Raw genomic sequence first — 10,333 nt, 5'->3', positions numbered from 1 at the left:
TTCCATGAACGATTTTCGATTGATGCAGTAATTTCAAAAATAGAAAACGTGTACATGACGACAAATATAAGATATTGAGGACAACATCTCAAGGATAAAAAATGAGAGGAGGATAGTACAATTTTATAATTGTATGTCTTTATTAAATTGATTATGAAAAATGTCCTGAGCAGTATATATAGACCTTCAGAATAAAGACCTTTTGGCTGAATATAAGAAGAGACTCGATAACTTGAAATCTGACACGTGTGTTTGGATCCCTTGTATTGGTTTATTTTATATTAAATGTGTTTGGTACTTTTTTCCTTGGCAAAATTTTAATCCCGTAGGATAGGGGATTCAATGCATTTAGTTCTCTGTTTTTCTGAATTTTTAAAATAGTCCCAAAATTAGAAAAACCCAACACATATAGTCCTATACTTTACGGGATTTTTAAAATGATCTCAAAATTGAAAAAAATAGATATATTTAGTCCCATAAACATAATTTCGTAAAGCAGAGACGAAAAATGTTAAGTCCCCTATCCTACGAGACTAAAAGTGTATTTTTGCCAAAAAGAAAAAAAAAAGAAAAGAAAAAGGACCAAACATATTTGATGGGATTAATTTTTATATTGAATAAAGTCGAGTATCTCGATTAATTTATGATGGAATTGATTGTTTTTATTGTAAAGAAAAGGGGAATATTTTTAATTTTAAATTTTCAATAGAAGATATGTGTCTTCAATTTTATACTGATTTTCGTGTGAAAATAAGAATATATTTAGGTTAGTGAATAAAATTATATTTTATATTAAATTGTGATGTCAAATTATTATATTTTTAATAAAAAAAACATATAAACAAATATATTTTTTTCTTTAATTAAAAGTTTAAAAAATAAAAATATAAAGAAACAGGCGCGTCCCTGTGAATTCCAGTGGACAGAATGGAAGTGTCCTTGAGTTCAGTTGAGAATCACCAAAAGCTGCAAATTGGAAAGGATTGAAAGTGAAAGCAATGGCAAGAAACTTTATCATCACAACTTCAATGCAAATTATTGTCCCTCTCAATGTTTCCTAATTTAATAAGTACGTCACGTCCCCAGCTTACCACCCCATTCAACTGTGGATATTATTTTTGAATTTATTTAAAATTCAACAATAAATAACTCGTTCAGAAAAAAATATTAATATTTATTAAACATTCTGCTAGAAAAACAAGAGGAAAAAGAAATCACGTCTTGTATTTTATTTATTTCTCATTTTTCGCCATTCATATCTATAAATATGACATATAATTTGTGAAAACTTCTATAAGCGGCTTAATCTATTAAGCATATCCTAATTTAAAATGGTGATCGAAATTGAAATTACTCGAATATTCTTATGAAAAAATAAGAAAAGTTGTTTAAATATATATATATATATATGTATATGTGTAAAAGTTGGATGAAAGCTGGGAAATTAATGATTGTTTATGATATATATGCCAACTGATTTTACGTATACCTAACTTGCAAAACCCAATGCATTGTTGGACGGTACATAACACATAAATTTTGTCCAAAAAATGTCAGACATGAGAAGCAATGGATTGAACAGGAACTGATTTTAATTTGGTGCTCATGTCCTTTCCCCCTTTGAAAAGTGAGAGGATTAATGAGGTTGCGGATCAAGGGTTAAGATTGAGGTTTATAAATAAATAATATGTCTATAAGTTTAGAGGTCGACGATAATTTTTGGTCCATACAAAATAAATTTAAAATTTGATGTACGTCGCTCGAAATCAGGATGTCCGGTCGGATCGCTAGGTTGAGGTCGCTGAATCCCTCTTTCGAATTACATATAGTGGATCCTGAGAACACAGCAAACGTAAGACTAGCCGAGAAGCCCTCGGCGATGGCCCTCCGATACTTAAGTTAGGAAAAGTAGGGTCGAAAATATGATAACGAGATCGAGTGAGATCATAAATATGGCGGTAAAAGTAAGTGGTGAAAACGTATTTGAATAATCATAAATGAGGCTATTTATACTTGTACGGTACCCTCTATGTGTACGACACGTGGCTCCAATGAAAGCGGCCCACGTTACCCCCTGTAAAGCCTGTCACCGCCGCTGCTGTACCTGTGCACTGGATCCCACCTGCGCAGTCATAGAGTGCAGATGCATGTAAAAGTGCTAAAAATAAGGGGGTATTTCTGTAATTATGTAATTTCCCTCATCAAAATCAACAACATATATTAGAGACATCGAGATTGTCTCAATAAAAATTCTCTGATGGTCAAATTAGGAACGACCGTGAGATCTTAAGAATGAAGCAATAAGTCATAGGCCATGTGCCTTTTATCCCAGAGTCTAGCTTGATCGGGTTTTGAGTCGGTTGACCAGGTCAATGTGTCAAGCCTCATCGTAAGGGGCATGAGGGATTTTTGGTCCAAACTACATCAGGATTGAAGGTTCGATTTACATTAAATTGTAGCTATTTATCGCATTTTATATAAAATTATCGTAATTTATTATTTTATTGTTATTTACAATTTGAATGTTAGTGAGTAATGTGTGGAACCATTAACTGAAATATTGAGATTATGGAGTAATAATCACTCCTATAGAAATAAAGTTCAAAGTGAGAGGACAAATATCAAATTAAAAAAAAAGCCATGTAAGAACTTATTAATTAGGGATAATTACACTCCCCTCTCTTGAGGTCTTGTGTAATTACATGTAGATTTCTTGTAGTTTGGAAAATTATATTTAACACCCCTGATATTTATTTCTGTCTAACGAATAAGTCCCTCTATTAGTTAATATTCACTGAACTTGCTTATATTAACAAAAGAATATGTATCTATCCGCAATTGATTTATTACTATTTATTACAGATCAAATACATTTTTTTATGATTAAATTACCCTCATACGTTTTCAGGCGTTAATATATGTGAGTAGGTATATTTCCACTGTTATAAGGGTAGTTTAGTCAGAGAAAAATTGTTTGATCTACTATAAGTCAATAATAAGTTAATTGAAGAAAAATACCAATTTTAATTCAGTAAATTAAGTGTAGTTTGACTAATTGGGTTTTTGTTAGACAGAAAAAAATTTCAGAGTGCTAGATATAATTTTTCAAACTATATGAGATTTACGTGTAATTACACCAAATATCAGAGGAGAAGAATGTAATTCCCTATTAACTAATAGTGAATAAACACTTGTTTTTTTCTTCTTTTTTTTTTCTTTTTTTGTTCATCAAGTCTGATCACCACCACCACTGGTCATGACATGACCCTTGGATAGACTACCCAACCCTTACATTGATAGATGGAATCAAACGCAAAATATTTAATTAGAAGTGATCAATTCTTACCAAGTGAGCCAACAAATACTGACAAGAACCATTTAATTTTATAGTATTTTTGTTATTTTACTTATTAAGCATTAAAAGAGGTAAATAAAAATTGTTGTGATGCTTTATATTTATTTTTAACTCAAAAATCAAAAGAAAAAAAATGATAATTATTGAATCGAACTGACCAATTCGATTTGGTATCCAATACAACATTTTGATGTACTGAATTTTCGATTTGGTTCAATTTTACCTATGGGATTTATAGCTAAAGCTCAGGAGAATTTGATCATTTTAACCTTATTTTATTTATATTGCTTCCTTTATTTAACCTTAGAAATGACCTTTATGCCCCTTTACTAAAATAGAGAATATCCATATATACACATCAATTATTCAATGATGTATGATGAAATAATTCTTTATTCAACAATAAAATTGCAAAGGTTGAAACTAATTATGCATTAGGTAAACCTGCCTAACTCCAACTTTATAATAAACTTCCAAATTCATTTTCTTTTATTCAATGTGTCTTACATCATTAAATACTCATCCAATATATAAATAATTTCCAAATCATATTGTCACATTCTAAATAAATAATAAACTATTATTTTGTATATATATATATTTCTATTCATAGAATTCGAACCCACAACTTTTTGATTTGAAATCTTAATCTTACCGCTGAGCAAGACCTCATCAACAACTTCGGAATTTAGGTCTAGGCAACAATTTCTTTGAAATGGCTCTAGAACGGCAACGTTGTTACATTAATTACGTGCGACAAAAATTGCTACGATATTGTCTAGGAACAAGACGGTATGACCTTTTGACAGTCCATACGAAATTATCATCTTTTAATTTATTAAGGGGTAATTACAAGGACTCAAAAGTAATTTTTCTATCAAAAGCATGTGGTTACATCAGAGTAAATACTTGATAGAATTTATCCTATTTCGATTATACAGATAAGCAAACACCTAACTAATTATACAGGAATTTTTTTATCATTCATTTAATACAATTTTCAAAGTAAATGGGACCTTAATATTTATTTTAATAAATAAAATTTTTTGTTAGTTAAAATTAATTAAATTTAATAATACTAATAAAATTTAGATGAGACCAAATAATTCTGAAATTTTTGAACTTGTGAAATGGATATTTTGGTGAAGTTGTATTTTTGGGGTTCAGCTCAGATTGTGGAATATTTGATTTTTTAAAAAAATAAAATATAAGATTAAAAAAATAAGGAGTTATAATAAAAATTTGAATTTACTTCTTTACTTTTGGTTGTATTAATTATAAAATTACGATATTCATTTAAGACTTCTTGAATTATAAAATAAAATGATATAATGAATAATACAACCGATTGCTTCCATCAAGAAAAAGATAAAAGATACAAAAAATTATTTACCACAGCTAAATCATAGTAAAATAAAAGTAAGGCAAATGTTTTATCCATCCTTGCAAAAATTACGGCCAACAACCATTATGTGGTTGTGGTTATGACTATTTGTCACGACTATTTATTATTAATTATGGCTAAATTTCATGATTAAATATTATATTTCTTGTAGTGTCCCAACATAACTATCACGAACAAAATTATATGAATACATATATATATATATATAGAACTGAATTTTTTATTATAAATCGTAGATTGGTATAATACATGGTAATTAATATATGTGTATAAAAAACCCAACCCTTCCTTAGTTATTACTGCCAAGAATCAATATTCCTTGAGACAGAAAGGACCAAATTGATGTGCTTAGCCCTAGTCTTGGAGAAGTAGTGATCAACCAGTTCAGCATCGAAACAAAACAACTCATCCATGATGTCTCTTCCAAAGTGGGATTCTACCATTGTCTCAACCACTGCCCTAATAGTCTTCGCCACTTGTCGCCCTCTTGATAGATTCTCCAACCCATTAACAACGTTTTTGTTGTTGTTGTCGTTGTTATTGTTTTCCGAAGAACCTCCATCCCAATCAATCTCGAATCCTTGTAAGTGGTTGATGATGAAAGAACCTTCTTCTTCTACTATATTCGCCACTTCTTCCGCAGACGGGGCATAGTAGGGGGCATTGAAAGAGTCGATCTTCTCTTCTTGGATTAGACCCTGCGTGATTGGAAAAATTAATTGCAAGTATTTTAATTTTGTAACTATCTATGATAATTTTAATTTTATATGAATTTATTTTAATAATTTTATTATAGAATTTTAAAAATTTATCACGTTGCAACAAAAATGGTTTGAATTTACAAAAATGAATAGAAAAAATATGTGACATGTTTAACCTAGTATCTAGACCAAGAGAGAGAAAGAGATGTATTGTACCCTCACAACTTAAAGATAGAATATTTATTGCACTATAAATTCTAAGACTATGATATTTGACTTGTAATGGAAAATGATGTTTCGAATTGGAGGTCTTGTCAACAATTTCAAAATCACGTGGGAAAAATAATAGTCAAATAATATTTATCATCTTGTAATTTACATTTTTTTTTTACTTTAGATTTTATTGGTTATGGATCATTTTTTTTATCCTATAATTTTTAAAAGGCTAATTACCTTTTTGCTCCCATAAAGAAGGCATATTTTCTTATTAATCGTATGCTTTACGGAATTTCTGTTTTGATCCCATTTTGTTAAAAAAAGTTTTTAAGTTAGTCCTCTGCAACTTTTACCGTAAATTTAAACGGTAGAAGTGGTCAAACATTATGCTAATTACTGTTGGAGGTGCTTTCATGATGAAATTTTAAAGTAATAGCATATTCATGTTTATCTAAAAAAAAAATAGAATATATATATAAATATAAATTGTATTGTTCAAGATTGAATAAATAGAAAAGCCAAAAGCAATTATAATATTTAAATATGTAAAGATAACATAATTAGACTGACGTTTGACTAACTTGAAAATTCTTTTTAACAAAATGGGACCAAAACAGAAATCCCATAAAGCGTGGGAATAATAAGGAAATATGCCTTCTTAATAGGACAAAAAAGGTAATTTAGTCTTTTTAAAAAATTGTACTTTTAGTCTCATGGCATATTTCTGCTAGATATTCTAACGAAAAATGTTGTGTGCTACACATGTGGCTAATAGGATCTTTATTTTGGTTCTATTGATTATGGGGTTCTCACTTTTGGCCATATAACTTTAAAAAAATAGCTAGTATTTTTTTATCTCATGCACTTAATGAGCACGTGGACTTTTTCCGTTAATATATGATGGAAAGGTGACATGTTTAATAATATTTGACAACTTAAATTTTAATTACTTTTACACATGTAATAATCTGTATTTTATAGAAGTGAGCATTTAAATTTTGTCCAATTGGATTCATAAAATCTATTATTTCAAAATTAGAAAAACATTTTGTGGTAAAATCATAATCAACGCATCCAAAAACATTTTTCTTCTTACCTCTAACGCCATACTCATGAGGGCCTGAGAGAGGAGCTCCCACTGGTGGGTGCCCACTTCGGCGGCGGCATCCGGCGAGCTCCGGCCCATGAACGACAGCAGCATTCGGCCGCCGGCCACCATCTCCGCCGCCCGCGATCTCAGAAATGCGAAGAAATCTTTCTGAAACTGTGAGAGATAGGCCTTCACTACAGAAGGTGGGCTTGTCTTAGATATGTAAATCTTTCCCTTGTTCAGATGTTTGCCTGCTTTCGTGTATAGATCCGCAGGAACCTGCTATCTCATTTTTACTGCTTGTCAATCAATCGGAACTCACAATATTGTAATAAATCACAGAAAATTTATGTTTTTTGTCGTGTAACTATAGGTCGTTTCATACTTTTTATCATGCAACTTACTCTATAACATGTTTAGTTCTATTTTTTAACAAATTTAATTTTGAACATCTCACATTTAATTTTTTTGTGCGCAAATTTAGTCAAGTAATTAATCTAAATCCTCATCCAAATATAGCATATTCAAACTTCAAGAGTTTTAAATTTATTATAAAACAAAAATTTATCCAAACAAGTCATAGAAATATGTTTTTTTTTTTCATTACAGTTAAAAGTAAAAATTCATGACAAATTCTAATTAACCACGTATGTGCGATGATTATTAGTCATTGTTTCTGCGAGCAATATCAAAATATATACGATAGTGTTTAATCATAGCTAATCGTGGTTGATCGATAATATTAACTTACTAAGATAATTCTGAATCCATAGTGACCTATCTTGTAGCAAATAATTAATTTTTTTTGTAGTGATACTAACCTGGGAGAGCCAATGGAGACTGGAGGAAGAGTACAGCAAATGCAGGCTCTTCCTAGGGAACAACCTACCGTAGAAAGAACCAGCTACGCCAGATATGAAGCAGCCGTCCGGCCCGATGCCTGTTTCCTTCTCAAGATTACGGTAGAACTCCGGCAACGACATGAAGACGTCGTTGAAATCGTTGCCCGGAAGGTCGTTCAACGACACACTCAGTTCCGGCAATGAGATCCCCATTTGAGAGCATGTGTAGTAGATTTTGCTAATTATCTCCGAAACCACCATCAAAGTGTTAGGCCCCGACGAGCAGCCTAAATCAGCGATCCCCATAGTTTGTGCAGGGAGAGTTTTGCATAAAGAGTCAGCCACTGCTTCGTCCATCACTGAAATCGTCGCTGATATTATTTGTTTCTGCAAAGTGTACATATTTTTGTCCCATGAAATTATAATATATATATATACACACACATATGCAAAATAATATATTCATTAACGTATGATTTTTCCGTATGTTTTATATTAAACTGTATTGTTAAAAAAAATATATTTTCACTAACCATACGTGTAAAAATAAATATGTTTTCACTTTAATTACTGTTTCAATTAAAAATAAAAACAGAGAAAAAGTATTTTCAAACCTGCACGACGGAATTTTTAGCATAGCTGGTTTCCCCATCTCCCTTGTTCATGTGAAGAATTTGCATTTTTTTCTATTAATTTTTTAAAGTATATGTGTAGAACAGAAAAGAGTGAAAAGCTTTCTTTGAGTTGAATAGATACAATATGCATACACCACTCACATATACACATGCATTTATAGATGGGACGAAGCTCACAGTAAATTCACAAAGATCATTTTATAGAATAGGGTTAATTATTTTTAGACCCCTCTAAAAATATATAATTATATTTTTTTTTTAAAAAAGTTTTAAAATTATACTTACACTCCTCCTAAAAATTCACTGTCTACATCTATCCCCGGCCCCTTTCGTAAGAGCTCGAACGAAAAATACTGGTGTTAACAAAACAATTATATAAATTTTTTATTTTACACTTCATTCAATATTTTTAATATAATAATTTTATACTTATAAGGAAAAAATGTAATGACGTTAACCTTACTATATATATATTATATTTATTCCTTCATAAGTACAAAAGTATACATGAAAATACTAAATGAGGGACAAAATTAAAAAATTATATATGTATTTTTCTTTGTTAAGGTCAGTATTTTTCCAAACCCTAACTAGAAGGGGATTGGACGTACATAAGTGAAGAATTTTTGAATGGAGTGTAAGTATAGTTTTAAATTTTTTTGGGAATAGTATAATTTTATATTTTTATAAGGGTTTAGTGTAAATACTAACCCTATAAAATATTGTAAAACTTGTGGTAAAAATTTCATGTTTATTGCTATATATGAGAAGTCTGATACAATATTAACATATCGAATTTTTTATTTCAAATTATGTAATATTTTCTAGTCTATATAACGTACATACATCGCGTGATGAAATAATATAATCTATATATCTGTAGCGTATATATTATATGAAATAAAAAATAGGTAAAATTAAAAAGTAATAAAAGACTCGAAGAAAAATACTATTTTTATCGTTATAAAAAGATTATGTATACTTTAAAATTTTTCAACGCAGAACTAATTTAAGTATCGAAAAAGTTATAGTTGAAAAATTCGCGCCATCTATAATATTTATTTAAAAACAATTGATATACCCATTTTAAGAACTATTTCAGATTCCATGAATATGGTTTGACTTTAATTATGTTGTTCGGATTCCATAATTAATGCTCTCTCAATTGGGATAATTATAGATGCTGAGGGCATACGTGGGTTCTTGACGATCTTATGTTTTCGCACCATATTATTTATGTAAGAAAAAATAAATAAATAATTCAAATTAGATTTGATCATATTTAAGTTAATTATATAGCAAATGTTACAAATATTTATTTGATAAAAATTGAAATCGAACTTTTGATGTATTAAAAAGTTGATTTCTCTATTCCATCTGAAGTTGTTGATTGATTTAAAAATATTGTTGTATTACATGCTGAATGTTGTAATATCGATTTAGATGCATCAATGTATTTTTTTTTAGAAAAAAAGTGGTTATTTATTGATTTCGTAACTAGCACGTGATCTTGTATTTAAAAAAACAAAAACAAATAATATACTGAATGTCAAACCATATTAATTGATTAAATTTAAATAATAATTATTTTTTTTATATTTCAATTCGATATTCTATAAACTGAATTAGATATTAAAAATAATAATTATGTTTATTATATAATTTTTAAAAAAATCATTAGTAATAAAATAAAATAATAATAATAATTAGGATCTATAAATATGTACATAAAATTAAATATTATTTATCCACGACTACCATCTGGTAGTTTTTTTTTCTCGTGCATTTTTTTATCTCCAAATTGATGTATTATCTTATTATATTAATGTTTTTAATAAATCAAGATATATTTATTAACTTATTATATTATATATGTATATATATATTATTAAAAAAACTTAAATCCACAAACCATAAATAATATAATTTATTAAAATATTTTATTTTAAATAATTTTAAAAATTATGTACATACATAGAATGTGCCATACTGTTATACAATTAAAAATTTGGATAATTACACTCTCCTCTCATGAGGTTTGGTGTAATTATATTTACCACCCTTGAAGTTTGTTTTTGTCTAACAAATA

At 29.0% G+C, this 10,333-nt stretch overlaps 1 protein-coding gene across 1 annotated transcript; it reads right to left on the bottom strand.

The window, feature by feature from the left end:
* On the bottom strand, positions 5,055-8,331 carry LOC105166288 (jasmonate O-methyltransferase). Its single transcript, XM_011085595.2, has 4 exons — positions 8,224-8,331; positions 7,589-7,996; positions 6,774-7,046; positions 5,055-5,458 (listed from the first exon to the last, which is right to left on the bottom strand). Exons 1-4 carry the CDS (start codon positions 8,287-8,289, stop codon positions 5,057-5,059), a joined length of 1,149 nt encoding a protein of 382 aa, XP_011083897.1. The 5' UTR covers positions 8,290-8,331; the 3' UTR covers positions 5,055-5,056.

The sequence above is a fragment of the Sesamum indicum genome, linkage group LG7 (assembly GCF_000512975.1).
Source record: "Sesamum indicum cultivar Zhongzhi No. 13 linkage group LG7, S_indicum_v1.0, whole genome shotgun sequence".
Lineage (NCBI taxonomy): Eukaryota > Viridiplantae > Streptophyta > Magnoliopsida > Lamiales > Pedaliaceae > Sesamum > Sesamum indicum.
Note: the sequence above shows the minus strand (reverse complement) of the source record. Positions and strands in the feature narration are given on the sequence as shown.

Bases quoted from the DNA above. Each gene is read 5' to 3' on its own strand.
- LOC105166288 (XM_011085595.2), bottom strand. From the start codon at position 8,289: ATGCAAATTCTTCACATGAACAAGGGAGATGGGGAAACCAGCTATGCT. The intron at 7,047-7,588 runs GTTAGTATCACT...ATGAGATAGCAG, and splicing joins GTCTCCATTGGCTCTCCCAG to GTTCCTGCGGATCTATACAC. The intron at 5,459-6,773 runs GTAAGAAGAAAA...CCAATCACGCAG, and splicing joins TCATGAGTATGGCGTTAGAG to GGTCTAATCCAAGAAGAGAA.